Source organism: Prionailurus viverrinus, chromosome A3, assembly GCF_022837055.1.
Source record: "Prionailurus viverrinus isolate Anna chromosome A3, UM_Priviv_1.0, whole genome shotgun sequence".
NCBI lineage: Eukaryota > Metazoa > Chordata > Mammalia > Carnivora > Felidae > Prionailurus > Prionailurus viverrinus.
Genome location: NC_062563.1, coordinates 51,450,895 through 51,467,155, shown reverse-complemented (window position 1 = coordinate 51,467,155; position 16,261 = coordinate 51,450,895). Strand labels below are relative to the sequence as shown.

At 45.9% G+C, this 16,261-nt stretch overlaps 1 protein-coding gene across 5 annotated transcripts in view; it reads left to right on the top strand.

Annotated features, from left to right (window-relative positions):
* The window catches only part of SH3RF3 (SH3 domain containing ring finger 3), a 374,857-nt gene that overhangs the window by 312,262 nt on the left and 46,334 nt on the right, over window positions 1-16,261 (top strand). For all 5 annotated transcript variants that reach the window (XM_047853860.1, XM_047853859.1, XM_047853863.1 and 2 more), the window contains one exon: window positions 297-631. In XM_047853860.1, coding sequence (XP_047709816.1) covers window positions 297-631 — 335 coding nt within the window. The remainder of the gene's footprint in view (window positions 1-296; window positions 632-16,261) is intronic.

The window sequence follows — 16,261 nt, the reverse complement described above, 5'->3', positions numbered from 1 at the left end:
TGTAGATGGCCTTATAGGAGACTGCCCATGCTTGTGGCAACCTTGGAAAAGATGTTCTCACTCCTCCTGCAGGCAGGCTGTTTTGTGCCATGGCAGGGCTTTGGGAAGATGGGATGTGTTTTCCCCATTGCTCAGCCTTAGTCTCTCTACCCGTGGAGTGTGGCCAGGTCTGGAGAGACCACAGAGAGAGGTGGTGAGCCCTGGGAAGACGAGCCCAAGGAAAGAGTCTGCTGCGATTGCATTGCAGTTGCAAACTAACCTTCCAACCCCACTCTCTTTCCAATCCCGTGCTCCAGCTGCCCACTCCTCAGCCCAGGCTCAGGACCGACCAACGGCCACCGTGTCGCCCCTGCGCACCCAGAACTCCCCGTCCCGCCTGCCCACCGCCAGCCTCAGGCCCCACTCCGTGGTGTCCCCACAGCACATCCACCAGCCCCAGGTGCAGACGGTCATCGGGGCCCAGTGCCCCCGGCCGGCCATCCCGCTTACGTCTGCAGCGTCAGCCGTCACACCTCCCAATGTCAATGCCGCCAACCTCAACGGGGAGGCTGGAGGGGGGCCTGTCAGTGGCCTGTCGACATCCAGCCCCACCAACACAGGATGCAGACCAGATGAGAAAAAAAATGAGAAGGTAAGTGGCCCATCATGGGCAAGCCCTGGCCATGGCCCAGCTGGTTATTGTAGCTCTTTGGCACCAGACACCAATGACATTTTGTAAAATGAAGGCTTGAATTAGGGCACCAGGTTCCTGCCCTCGGATGCATCAGGCCTATGACAGAGATGGAGGTCATACCAGCAGAGCAGCTGTCCTTGGAGTGGAATTCAGGCTGGCCTCAGGTTCTGGTAGGACTGACGCAGGCCCAACTATAGAAAAGATATCACTTCCTCAAGATGCCTTTGCTCTATCTGTTGGAAAATCACTGTAATATATTCATTTTGTTAGAACAAGATATTTATTGCCAAGTACCAGGTTATTATTATATTAAATATACAAATCTACTTATGTGCACTGTGAACAGCACCCCCTCCCTTCAACATATGATCCCTATGCAATCCACAGCCTGTTCAACCACATGGGACAGACTTGTTTTCTATGGAGAAACAAGAGGGGGATGCTGGTCTCATAGTTGGTGTAGACAGCATTTTCAGCTATTTAAAAAAAATTTTTTAATGTTTATTTATTTTGGCGGGGCGGGGGGGAGGGCAGGAGGGAGAAGCAGAGAGAGAGGGAGACAGAATGAAAATCAGTCTCCCGGCTCTGAGCTGTCAGCACAGAGTCTGATGCAGGACTTGTACCCATGGGCCAAAGTCAGACGCCCAATCAACTGAGCCACCCAGGTGTCCCTCAGCTATTCTTTTAACTGTGAAGAGTATTGAGCTTATTTCACAAAAGAAATCCAAGTCCAATGAGCTTGCTGTTGCTACCCAGCTAGACACTGGATTAACCAAGATTAGAATCCAGATTTCAAATCAGTGCTGCCTGACGAAACTATAAATCAAGCCACATATCTAATTTAAAATCTTCTAGTGGCCAATAAAATTGAAAGGCAAAATTCATTTTAATGGTATGATCTATTAAAGCCAATATCCAAAAATATTATCATTTCAACATGTAATTTATACTAAAAGATTTTTGATGAGGTTATTTGCCATTTTTCACATTCAGTTTTTGAAATCCAGTGAGACATCTCCAGTGCTTATGGGCCACTGCACTGCCCATTGCTGTATTAGACAGTTCAGACCCACACCTTCAGCTGGGAACTATTCTCTTCATTGGCCTTGCTGTATGAATGATTTATTCTCATTCCCTCTTGGCTTCACCACATTGTGTAGTTCTTTTAAAACCTTTCTATATAAAACTAGTCTTTTGACTAGAGTGTGCTTGCCAGGGTTTTGGTGAGCCCCACAACACTAGAAGGTATATTCAAGGCAAGGACAGCCTTTCCTGTCCTTTGGGGACAGTACCAAAACCAGTGTTGACTGTCCAGTCCACATGCCCAGGGTGCCCCAAAGGCATGCCCACCAGCTCACCTGCCATGTTTGGCAGGAGCCCGGATACCTCTCAGATATGTGCACACCAGACTCCTCGGGGCCACCAGATCAGTGCTCAGGCCTCCTTACCGCCTGTCTCATCAGGTCCGGAGGAGTGTTATTCTCACACTCAGAAGTGTGGAAGAGGTCTCAGTAATAGCCACTGCTGCTGTGCTCTCAGCCAACAAAGCTCAAGTCCCCTTGAGATCAACAGAGTTCCCAGGCACGAAGAGAAATGGTTATTCTGTGTTTTGCGTCCATGTCTGTTTGCAAATCCCTTAGGTCTTGGCCTGCTCCCTTCCACCTTGCAGCCTGGTTAGGGGAGGTAGCTGGGTCTCATCAGGAGGCAGAAGTAGGTGTACAAGCCCACCCTCTTACTTGAACACTCTCCCTGGAAGACTCTATCCTCCAGGCCTTAAACAGGGGATGGACTTGGAAAGGGAAGGACAATAATAGTTCTGTAAACATTTCTGGTTCTTTGACAAAAAATTCTCTCTGTCTGGTTTGCAAAACAAAGGGCTAACTTCAGTCTGACTCATGACAGTAGAGCCAAACTAGTAGGAATCTACACTGAGAAAGATACTGTTTGCCGTCTTGACCTCCTAAGCATGTTGCTAAGGAAAACCAGCGCTCAACCTACTCTCCACATTCCCAGCCTGTTAGACATTTATCAGGTATTTTATCTTCACTCAAGGTTTACTCTCTACTAACAATTCTTCTCCATCAGCAAACAAGAGTGAGTCCAGGAGACACCCAGAGGGACCCTCTTGATGAAAGGTACCTTTGAAGGAAGCCCCACTCCCAGAAGAAATGCAGCAGATATGTCCACTTAGCTCTGGCAGCAGAAATGCACTGGCCTACACCAGCCTGTATCCAGCTAGGCTCAGGGCTGGGCACAGACGACTCACAGCATGGGGGTGCTTTTCATGCTGTGCTCCCAAGTAGGAAGTGAAATGGACTTTGTGGGCTTAAGTGAGCATATGTTCATAGGTACAGCAGCAATCGTCAGCATCAAACCCTGATAGAGAAATACTATATATTGTTCTTCCACATGTCATGTGTGATTTTCATTTCTCACCTCTCAAACAAAGCAAAAAAAAAAAAAAACACTGGTCTGAAAAAAAATCCCTTCTGTATTCCCAGTTGAATTTCTCCTATTTTATAGTAAAGAGCAAAAATCCACAGTTGTGGTTTCTAGTGGAAGAGCCAAGACAGTGGCTGTTCACCTGAACCTGTCTGGTGTGCTCCAAGCTGGTCAAGTGTGCTGGGGCTAGGGCCTGGCACCCTCGTGCTGCCCCCCCTCCCCCGCCAGGGCCACAACTGAGCAGATGTCACCAACTTTGAAAACACAACACTTGGCCTCAGGTCTGTTTCTGGGGTAACCCCATCACAGATGTGCATATGTCTAATTATGGTGAAAGGATTTTTTAAGAGTAATTTGCAGTATTCTCCAGGTTGTTTCTGTTAGTGAATTTTCCTTTGAAAAAGATGGAGCTCCCAGCCCTGCTGTCCACAGAGACCATAGCACCTACATGTTTTCACAGTGCTGAGTTGTTCTGGAATTCGATCCAGGCCCTTCCAAGCATGTGCACAAGAGAGAACACCATGGCTTATGGGGCTCCTGGTGCCTGAGATAGGGGCAGGGTGATTCTCTCCTAGACACATGGGAGATTTATTCCCAGGTGTCCCCACATGTAGGGTACAAAGAGGCCCCGAACCTGGCTCGTGTGTGCTGACTGCTGTGCAGAGATCCCTGGGCAGCTGGCCCTTTGCTAGTTCTACCCTCTGGGATTGGGCTTCTCAGCCCTGCTGCAGGCAGGCCTTGCACATCAGCCCTGCTTGGCCTACTGTTGAGTTGAGGCCTCCAGAGAGACTCAAGTGCTGCCAGGGTGGGGACTCTTTCTATAGACTGGATCCTGAGCCAGAGTTCCTCTCTGGGCCCAGGGCTTTTGTCACAGTGTGCATCCTCCAGCCTCTCTCTCAGAGCCTCTTCCTGACCATCTTCCTGGTATTATGGCTTCCTACAGGGGCTGTCCTGTGGCTGGGCTGCCAGATAACAGCAGCTCCATCCTCCTGGAGAGCTTCCCACTTACTCCAGTGGTGCCCAGTCTAGCAGTGTGCCCTTATGCCACAGCCCTGGAGCCCACAGTGCTAAAGACTGGAGTGCTCCCTAACACTTGCGTCAAAGGGTAGACAGAGGACAGGCCTGAGATGAGGGAGTTCTGATCTAAGGATTCATTCAGAGCTCTGGACAGCACTAGGAACTCTTCCAAGCACCTTGGGCCATTTGGGCTGACCAGGGATCTGTTCTGCCATGGGACAGATCTACCAGGGATGGCCCTGCATGAAGAGTGTCCCCCCTCCAAGAAGACCTGAGAAGGATGTATACTGTGAAATCACAGGGTACCCCAAGATGGATGGATTCCTTCCTACTCTCCCAGGTTGGAAACAGTAGAGGCAGCCAGGCCATGGGGGAAACCTTAGGACACAGAGAAGACCCCAAGACATGAGAAAGACCCTAGCATATGGAAGTCATAAAGGTTACGATCATCTGGGGAGTGTCATTGGAGGTCTTCCCATCCAAAGACCTGGGTCTAGTATTTCTGAAGAAGGGACTGGATACAACTTGAGGAGTCATCTTTTGTTGCCCACAGATCACAGAGTGGAAAGAAAATCTTGGGAGAATTTTAAGAATGATGTATAATATTTCAGTTAACCCCTTTTCATTTAAAAAAAATCCCTTTTTGTGGTTGAAACAACCATCAAATATCACCTATCATGTCCATCCATGACTGTTTTCTATTTCTGAGGCCTCATGAACACTTGGCACCAGATGATATGGATCAGTTATCCCTACGGGTTGACTCCGGGGGAAAGTCATCTATCTGGAGGCATAGAGGCACAGTCAGTGACTAGCAGCAATGATGTGCTGAGGAAGGAAGTGGAAGATTGTGGCCCTCCTGAAGCCATGAAGCTTTCCCTGGCCACCTGGCTAGAAGTCACTCACTCACCCCTCTCTCTTCGGTGTATTCACCCCTCTCTCTTCGGTGTATTACAAGGAAGATTTGTGTGGCCCAGCCAGAGTGCTGGGTCCTGAGGGTCTATAGCAAAGGAAGATTCCACCCCAGCCTGAAGGAACACCGAGTCTAGTACCAAGATGCAGACTGGGAAACAGACAACTGCAATAGAGTATGATAGGTCTGGGGACAGGGAAGCTTCCTGGAGGAGTTCTGCCTGACAGGTAGAAGGACCTTCTAATCTGAGGGATGTGGTCCAAGGGTGAGGAGCCCAGGAGCAGGTGGGAGATAGCAAGACAGCTCTGGAAGGGCCTTGAGATCAGTTAGGCACTGCTCAGCATATTGAGGAGTCTGGTATTAGGCAAGAAGATAGGGTTTAAGATTTAATCAAAGGAGGTTAGCTGTGTTCCTTCCCTTCTCTGAGTTGTGAGCCCCTCAGTCTTTTTCTTCCTACTCAGGTAACTGAATCCCACTTTGTGACAGCCCCTCTAACTGGTGCCATATGTCCATTTAATACTATCCTTGGTGTCAGCGTACCCTTGTGATCACTGGCTACAGCAGTATCTTTCAAACCACATGTTCAAAAGTGACCCACTCATGAATCACCAAACCAATTTAGTGGATTTGGATGAACATTTTTTTTTCAACGTTTATTTATTTTTGGGACAGAGAGAGACAGAGCATGAACGGGGGAGGGGCAGAGAGAGAGGGAGACACAGAATCGGAAGCAGGCTCCAGGCTCTGAGCCATCAGCCCAGAGCCTGACGCGGGGCTCGAACTCACGGACTGCGAGATCGTGACCTGGCTGAAGTCAGACGCTTAACCGACTGTGCCACCCAGGCGCCCCCTGGATGAACATTTTTTTATATCAAATAGAATGCACAGAATGAAATAGAATAGACTAGATCAGCATGCATAGCACACGGTAGGAATCAGTATATTTGGGGGAAAATGGTGGTTGTTGTGTGCTGAGTCCTGACATTTCCAAAAAGTCTCAGAGCCCTGATCAACAGACCCTGAAGAGTACCTTCCTTCTAGAAAGCATCTGGTGATATTTGTAGACTAAAGGGATATTTTTAAACTAAAAGTAATTGGGAAAACTGTTTCCAATGAGTTTTCATTCCCATGACTATAAGAAATTCTTTACTTTATAGGTCAGAAGAAAGTTAACTTTCTGCATATGGATGAAATAGCTTCAGTTCCACACAGTAATAGAATATTAGAACCAGAAAGAGACTCTGAAGATCTTTTCATTAAACTCCTCTTTTTTGATTATGCTGCTGAGGCTCAGGGATGTTGAGAGGCTCACCAGTTGTTACATGGCATCAGTAGTGCAGCCAGTCCAAGGACTCTGGTTTCCCGACCCCTGTGTCAGTTCTGCCAGGCTCTGTTGTGCTGACTTGTGGTCTCTCCAGTCTCATGAGGCCGAGGCCTCGGGTGGTTTGGGCTTGTCCAGGAGTCCCACAGTGAGAGGACAGGGGTAGCTATGGGAGGAGGCTGTAGGGTCTGCCCAGGAGAGGGGAGTGTGAGGCTCTGCCTTGTTTTCCACACTGGACTCAACTGCAGCCAGAGCCCATGTGACAGTGAACCACTTGGTCAAATCCACATGGATAGCATGACCTTTCTAATTAAGGCTTTGGGGAGCTGGTCTGAAAGGAACAGCAAATCTGACAGGATGACCGATAACAGCAGCAGCTAGGCCTGGCCAGTAGCAGAGCCAGTATGGGAAGTGTGTTGCAGATGAACTTTGAACTTGTTCTTTATTATCTATATCCCACTCATTTAAAAGCATATATATATATATATATATATATATATATATATATATGTATATGTATATATATATACATATATGTACATATATATGTACATATATGTATATATATGTATATATATGCTGATAATAAGACATATATTACATAGGGTTACAATTATATTTTCAATGAAAACCCAGGAATATGAAATATAAAGGAAATCTTGAGGGTGAAGCTCTTTAGAACAACCAGGCAGTTTTTTCTAAATTGAAGAATCACTGGTTTATGAATCACTTTCTCTCCATTAGGCTCACTGCAGTAAGCAAGCCTTTACTTGTACTGTTTCTGAAATGCAGACTGGAAGGGGGGCTGCTGTAATCTCCATAACCAACATATCAGTTGCTGACAGTGTGTTTTCAATTTTGAGATAAGCAGAGGCTCTCCTGCTGTCACACACTAGCTGCATGGGCCCCAGAAACCAAGCCAGTGGTGAGGAGGTGTCCTGCTGCGTCAGTTGACACTTATCAGAGGTGGGGGTGGGGGGCTGACCTCACCGGATCTGAATTGCACTGTAGGCCTGGTTCTCCCACTGATAGGGAAAGAGTAGCACCTGGCTTGCTTACAGGTCAGGCCCCAATATGCAGAGACCCTCAGAGCAGTGCTGTGTCTCAGGTGTGGCCACAGGGGAAGAGGGTGACTCATGAAGCATGGCTGGGCCCACAGACCCATGTGGCACATCATCATGGGCTTTGGGGACCTTGGCTGCCTCAAAAATGAGGCTGGTGGTCAGTTGGTCGGCTCTGGGCTATGGAAACCCACTTCCTTCTAGGGACTCTCATGCTGGGCAGCTCTGATCACCCTTGCACTGGCATTGGCACTCTGGCTGGGCAGGGAGTCCCTTTCTGACTGCTGTGGGCAACTAGAGCCCCAACAACTTCAGACCTTCTCCTCTTTTCCCTGGGGTTTGGCTGCCTTCTGTGGGATGAGGAAAGCTGGCATGTAGCTTATGAGTAATCTTTAGGCTGAAAATGAACGCATCCTGAAAGCATAAACCCCAGCTGTCAAAACACTCTGAAGTTTTACAAGAAACTCATTTTTGGAAGAGGGCATGCTGCTAGAGTGTCACTTCCCTGATGACAAGGGCAACTTGACAAGATGACAACTTCTTCCTCATGCGCATCAGGGCACAGGCCCCCAGGTGGGACAGGACAGTGGCCTCACCCTGGTCTTGGAGAGCTCAGAGGAAGCCTGAGGCCTTCTTGGGGGTTGGCTGTCTCCCAGGAAGGCACCACAGGGCCAGGCCATTCCCCCAACTTTCCCATAGAAACCCCCAGCTTTTGTTCTGAGGTGAGACTCAATCCAGTGCACTTCCAGGTGTCTTCTTAATGGGGCACTGGGGACCCTTGCAGGGCACAGATGTGGACATGGAAGTCCAGGTAGCCAGGTGGCCTGCACAAGGCCATGCAGCTCATCATCAGTGGGAATAAAGCCAGCCCCTTGGTGTTCAGGAGAGGGCCACTTCCTCTCCTCTGCCTCTATTGGACAGCTTCTCCTATTGGGACCCCAGGGTATGTGGGCATGAAAGAATGCACAGACTGATTAATGAGCACAGAGGGTGTGCCTGGGGCACAGCTGTCAAGTGTGAATCAGGGCCCTTCTATGTATCAATCATGTGACCTTGAGCAAGTTCCCTCACCTTTCTGTGCCTCCATTTCCTCATCTGTAAAATGAGGATGATAGCACCTACCACCCTGACTTTTGGGGAGGAGTAAATTAGTTAATTTCACAAATGCTCAGCCTAGTATTTGGAATAAAAATATTGGAAATGATTAGTAAGAATTTGGTATAATTGAAGGTCAGATTCCGTAAGAATTATGAGATAGATATAGATGTAAAACTTGTATCCCTGACGCTTCTGATAAAAGATGAAAAGGGCATTTGATTTTGCAGTTTTAGAAAAAAAGACACTTAACATTGCCAAATGGAGAGATGTAGGCTGCTCCAAAATGAACCTCAATTGATTGGTGTAATCTATGAGTAAAATGGTAATTATTCATCTCCTCAGCCACTGGAGGTTCCATTTTCTGGTTTATTTTTCCTGTGACCACTGAGAAACATAGATATAAAGGGTTTTCTTAGGTGTCAATTTTGTACCTGACATTTAGCCTAAACAATGTCAACTGCAAAGCATGAAACCAAAATTCATTTTTAAAATTGTAATAAACTAGCAATGGAAAAGAATTTGTGATTACCAGTAATAGCCACGGGGGTTCTGTCATTCTCCCCAGAGGGCAAAGTTCACCATAACTCATTAATATTGTTGGGGGATTTTACACTCTAGTGGCACATGATGTAGCCCTCCCAGACACAAAGAGATGACTGTGGCAATAAGGTCAGCGATGTAGATTGTAGGCGTGCAAGTGGCCGAGAGCCATGGAACGCACTTGATTCCCATAGCAAGTTTGTATTCGACCGTACAAAATTCTACCATTATTATCGCCTCCCTTTTCATGACATATCTTCATATTGCTCATAAAGACAAGGTGTTTTTTTCATAGTCTTCCCTGCCTAGGGAAAAACTCAGCTGATGGAATCAGTTAAAAAGTAAAACATATACACATACCCCATAAACCACACCAGAAGGTAGAGCTTGCAGAATAGACGCAATAGGATGCCCTTCCCAGAAGGCAGACAGTGTCAGCTTGATGGGGCATCTCTAATATTCTAGAGAACTTGTGAGTGCTTTTCCATCTTGTCACATAACTGAGAGCAATGATGAGAAAGAACAGAGTGCTGGTGTCATCATTTTGTTTGCTGTGATTTTATTTTGTTTTGTTGGTGCTCCCACACAGGCAGTGGTGGTAGAGGTGAGGGAATTGTGCCATCACTTCCAGATAAGACAACTTTATACCATTTTTCCCCTCTGGGGTAAAGTGACTCTTGGGGCAGACTTGATTTTTGTTTACCTGGTGTTTTATGTGCTTATTTCCAGGCCATATCTTAATAAATTACAAGACACATCTGCATATAGCATGAGAATGAAGTTCATTAATCTTTTTAGAAGATTCACAGTCTTTCTGTCCATCTCAAGCAGACCTAATGGGTCAACTTAATGAAAACGTTACTGCTTTCTGATCTCTTTGTAATACCAGCAGTAATGGCTAGATTCCTGGCTTGCATCAACTGCCTTCAGACTCTTAGTTCTCTCCTTCACTTTGTATCACCCTAGACAAATCCCTTAGACTTCAGTTTGCTTAATATTAAGATGGGAGTAATATCTTCTGCTATTAAAATATTAATTATTGGTTTGTATCAGTCAGAATTCCCTAGAGGAATAGAACCAATATGAAATATAGCTATAAATATTTGTTTTAGTAATTGGCTCACATGTTGAATGTGGAGGCTGGCAAGCCCACCGGTGGGGAATGCCACAGGCTGAAAACTCAGGCGAGAGTTGATGCTGTAGTCTTGAGGCATAAATTTTTCTTCCCTAGGAAGCCTCAGATTACTCTTAAGGCCTTCAGTGGATTACAAGAGGCCCACCCATATATCCAGGCACATAGTCTAATTAATCTCTTTTACTTAAAGTCAACTGGTGATCACATCTACAACATATTTTCACAGCAACGTATGGACTAGTGCTTGACTAAACCACTGGGCAATGTAGCCAACCAAGTTGACACTTAGAACCAACCATTACAATTCACCCTCCCTCAACTTGGCACTTGTGGCCATCTCTGTAAACCATACTTAGTATCCAAATAAATACAACAGTGAAGATATGCTTCTGCCTAATATGATACATCTATCCTGTATACAGCTGAAAATGCACTAGCCCTTACCCCAGAGGAGGATGTAAAGTCCTTAGGCAATGTTCACTTTTCTCCTTGATATCCTGTAACTTAAATACTGTGATATAAAGTTAAAAATATTTGAATACTATAATATGAAGTCAGTACAACTTATATGATAAGGGTATAAGAGAGGGAAGAAAAAGATTATACACACACACACACACACACACAAACATATTCAAAACAAAACAGAGAAAATGCTCATGACTATTACAGTCATTGTTTCTGTAACTGGTCATATCTGGTATTTATAACTACCTTCTTCCATGATGCACCCCATATTCCCTTTGCCTTCAGCAAGCACCTCAGTAAGTTGTCATTCCTTATCTGTAGGGTGACCCAAATATTCATTCCTGAAGGGTCTGGGCCCTTAGCAGTACTGACTGAACTGGGTTGTTGTAGCTTCCCATTGACCATAGTCACAGGACATTGTAATACTAAGAGACACACCTCTATTGTGCAGTACAGCCCAGTTTTCCCTAAACTAAACCCTACATCTGACTGAAATAGTTACAGTAAGGATCAGTCACTGAAGCCAGTAAAAGAACTACTTTCTTTGCCTGTTTATTCAGTCATGAGGAGTCCAAAATGGTCAAATGGGAGTCTTAACTTCCAGTTCAATAGGATTGTTGTTGTGCCTCGTGATGGAAGCACTCCTACCTTAGAATCTAAGACCTCTAGGCCCACACAGCATAGAGTCATGGGGACAAAAATAGAAACTTTGGCTAGTGGGCCTCCAGGTGTAACAGCGTATGGTGCCATTCCTATTTCCACCCTCCTGATTCCCGGCTATAGGAGAAACAGCACCATCAATTGGGTGCTGACTTGGAGCACATACAGCCTCCTGGAGAACCTTGCCCCCAAACCTGCAAGGTATTGCCACCCAGCTGGTATTGTAACTGGATCTTCAGAAGGCCATTCTGTCAAGCCAACTTCTTTAAGATAGGAACAAAGTGAGACCAGTGAATTCCATGAGTCTGGACCTGTTGCCACACTTCCTTTGTTGTGAAGTGAGTTCCTTGATCAGAAGCAATTGCTGTGTGGAATATGACAATGACGGATAAGCCATTCTGAAATCCACAGATAGTAGTTTGGGCAGAATTGCATGCAGGGAAGGCAAGTCCATATTCAGAATAAGTGTTTCAGTAGGAACAAAATGCTGCCCATCTCATGATGGAAGGAGACCAGTATCGTAACCCTGTAACCAGTATCATAACCAGGTAGCCGGCTGTTCACTCCAGAGAATGGTTCCATATCAGGAGCTCAGTGCTGATCTCTACTGCTGGCAGAATGGGCATTTGCAGTGCCTATAACCAAGTTGTCCCTGATGAGTGGAAGTCCACAATACTGGACCCATACATGACCTCCACCCTATAACAATAGTCACTTGACAGGGCTGGCTAGGGAAAGAGGATGACTGGTATCCAGAGAATGGGTCATTAAAATCCTCCTCTGCTGAGGTCAGCCTTTGGTGAACATTCACACAGGACACACATTCTTTTCACATTTTTTGCCCATTCATAGAGCTCTATCCATTTACCACTTTCCCAGATCCCCTTGTCACCAATTTTCTAATCATGTTTCTTCTAAGTCATCACCATCCAGCCAAACCATTAACTATAGCCTATGAATCAGTACACAGTAACACCTCTAGCTATCTCTCCTTCCAAGCAAAATGAGCAATTGGATGCACTGCTCAAAATTCTGCCCACTGGAAGGATTTCTCTTCACCACTGTCCTTCAAGGATGCCCCATAAAGGGGCTACAGCACACAACTGTCCATGCTTACATGGAGCCTGCATATCTTACAGAACTGAGTCTTCTCTTCCTCTGTCGACTGATCATAGGAACTCCCTGTGAGGCCACAGGTGCAGGCTGGGAGAGAGAAGACCATGTATCAGGAGCCGGACCATGGGTATTGGAGCCACTTCATGTAACTTACTCGTGCCTAAGGGCCTGCTTGGGCTTGTTCATGTATATACCACCTCCATCTGATGATGGAGTGCTGCTGTGCACACCCAGCTTTATAATTTGGTGGGTCAGGTAACACCCAATTCCTGATGGGCAGCTCAGGCCACGCGATAACTTGGCGGCTCAGGGTTAAGTGTTCAGTCTCTACTAAGACACAATAACAGGCCAAGAGTTGTTTCTCAAGATGAGTAGTTATTTGAAGAGCTTGGCAAGGCTTCACTCCAAAATCCTAAGGGCTGTATTTCACCTGTAGGAGCCCATCAGATGCTCTGCACAGCATCCCTCTCTGCCACTGCCACTCCAAGCACCATTGGATCTGCTGGATCACATGGCCCAAGTGGCAGAGCAGCTTGCACAGTAGTCTGGACCTGCTGTAGAGCCTTCTCTTGTTCTGGACCCCACTCAAAACTAGCAGCTTTGTCAGATCACATAGTAAATGGGCTGGAGTAGCACACCTAAGTGGGGAATATGCTGCCAACAAATCCAAAGAGGCATCCTAAGCACTGGGACTCTTGGTTGTGGGAAGGGCTAGGTGCAACAACTTATCCTTTACCTTAGAAGGGTTTCTCAACATGCCCTGCACTATTGGGCCCCTAGCAGTTTCACTGAAGTAGAAGGCCACTGAATTTTTGTTGGATTTATTTCACACCATGTGACATGCAAACATCTTGCCAATATGTCTAATATCCAATAAGCCTAGTGCTCAATAGTTCCAATCAGCATATCACCAATGTAATTGATCCATGTGATATCTTGTGAAACAGAAAGGTGATCAATTATGACATAGAGCTGGAGAGCTGATGTACCCCAGAGGTAGGACAGTGAAGGTGTATTGCCAGCCTTGCCCACTGAAAGCAAAAGTGCTGGTGGTCTCTATGAACAGATATGGAGGAAAAAGCATTGGCATGGTCAATAGCTGCATACCAGGTACCAGCAATGCATTAATATGCTCAGGCAAGGAGACCACATCTGGTACAGCAGCTGCAATTAGAGTTAATACCGGATTGAACTTAACAAAAATCCATGTCATTCTCCAAGCTCCATCTGTCTTCAGCACAGGCCAAATAGGAGAGTTGAATGGGGATGTAGTGGGACTGCATCCCTCCGGTCCTTGATGGTGACATTAATCTCTGCAGTGTCTCCAGGAATGTGGTATTGCTCCAGGTTTACTCTTTTCCTGGGTGGAGGCAGTTCTAGGGGCTTCCACTTGGCCTTTCCCACCATAATAGCCCTCACTCTACAGGTCAGGAACAAACATGTGGATGGATTCCGCCAGCTGCTGAGTATGTGTATTTCTATTATGCACTCCAGAACTGGGGAAATAACCACAGGACAGGTTTGAGGACCCACTGGACTCACTATAAGACAGACTTGAGCTAAAACTCCATCGATCACCAGACCTCCATAAGCCCCTACTCTGACTGGGGGACCACAGTGATACTTGGGGTCTCCTGGAGCCAATGTCTGTTCAGAGCCAGTGTCTAATAGTCCCTAACAGGTCTGATTGTCTCCTTTTCCCCAGTGCATGATTATCCTGGTGAAAAGGTCCTTTCGGGGAGATCTGGGAGAAAGAGTCACAGCATAGTGGGGCTCTTCCTCAAGAAGACCCAACTTGCCCTTCATTGAAGGAGTTCTGGGTCTCCAAACCCTCAGTCTGGGAATTGATAGATAAGTCATGACTCTAGTTAAACTTTTCAGAACACTTCTGTTTATACAGCTCAAGTCAGGATTTAGTAGATTTTCCTGCTCCTCCTCTGCTGGGGCTACTGCCATCCATGATCTTGCCACAGGTCTGTGCAAGTCAGACTATTCTGACTGATGATTGGACTCCACCATCCATCATGGCAATGATGGCCATCTTGTTTTTGTCAGTTAAGTGCTGCCACATGGCTTCTGCCCACTCAGGATCCATGTCATCCCATTGATCAGGCTTCCTAATTCTGTGCCATACTTCTCACTGTAAGGTTTGGTCAATGTGGAAGAGTGGCCAGAGTTCTTCGAGGATCCTGAAGCTTTTATTACAAATATGTTCTTCACAGTGGGTGTGGAAGGTGTGTCATCCTGGGATGGGTGAGCAGGTCTTACATGACAAATCCACTCAACACTCCAGTCTCCTTAAACTTTTAGGTACCTTTCTCTACATTATATCAAGGCAGGAGGCATTTCAACCTAATTTACTGTTTGCCATCTTTTGGTCCATGTTTCAGCCAGCCAACCAAACTGTTAGAGCCCTTTCTAATGCCATGGGCTACAATATTAAGTCCAGAACTTCTGTTCAGTTGTCCCACATGAATAAATTCAGCATTAATTTTATGTTTCTTTCACCATTATCCTACACCCTTAATATGAATCCCCACACATATTCCTCAGATTTATTTCTGTATAAATTGTAAAAGTCATGCAGTTCTGTCAGAGTGTAGCATACTTCCTCATCGATCAAACTTAGCACCTCACTCTTTGGGGCCTTCTCAGACTTGAGTGTCGTTATAAGTCTAGAAGTAAAGAGAGGTGGTAGAGGTGGGTTCTGAGGATCAGCAGTGTCTTCTTGCAAGGCAACTGCCTCAGGGGAAGCTGTAATGGGCTCCTCAGTGAAAGGAAGGTTAACCTCCTCAGGACTGGAAGGGCTCTTCTACTGGCAGAGAAGACTTGGAAGAATTTAGGGGTTCAGTGTCCCAAGCTTTATCAGAATCTAACCATGTGTTCCTGTTCCAATTTTCAGGATCCCATTCCTTTCCATTCAATGTCCTCACTTTAACAATGGACATACTGTAAAGTTGGGCATTCAATCTGCACAGTAATTCAGTCACTCACAGGATGAAACTCTGGGGCTACAGAAATCTCAGCTCTGGGGCTACAGGGGATCAGAGTTCCTTTCAGGGCAGACATAGAAACTGTCAGGTTATCTATGTGTCGCTTGACCTAGGAATTTGAAATCCTAGACTCATTTGTCCAGCCAGTTAAGAGCAGTTAAGAGCAAGGCCAGTTAAGAGTAATTGGCCAATCGTATTAAACTCATGAGTTTGACAACAGTTTTCTAAGGTATCATATACATTATCACCCAGAACCTTGCCTTTTAAAAGTATTTTTTTTATGAAATTTATTGACAAATTGGTTTCCATACAACACCCAGTGCTCATCCCAAAAGGTGCCCTCCTCAATACCCATCACCCACCCTCTCCTCCCTCCCACCCCCCATCAACCCTCAGTTTGTTCTCAGTTTTTAACAGTCTCTTATGCTTTGGCTCTCTCCCATTCTAACCTCTTTTTTTTTTTTTCCTTCCCCTCCCCCATGGGTTCCTGTTAAGTTTCTCAGGATCCACATAAGAGTGAAACCATATGGTATCTGTCTTTCTCTGTATGGCTTATTTCACTTAGCATCACACTCTCCAGTTCCATCCACGTTGCTACAAAAGGCCATATTTCATTTTTTCTCATTGCCACGTAATATTCCATTGTGTATATAAACCACAATTTCTTTATCCATTCATCAGTTGATGGACATTTAGGCTCTTTCCATAATTTGGCTATTGTTGAGAGTGCTGCTATGAACATTGGGGTACAAGTGGCCCTATGCATCAGTACTCCTGTATCCCTTGGATAAATTCCTAGCAGTGCTATTGCTGGGTCACAGGGT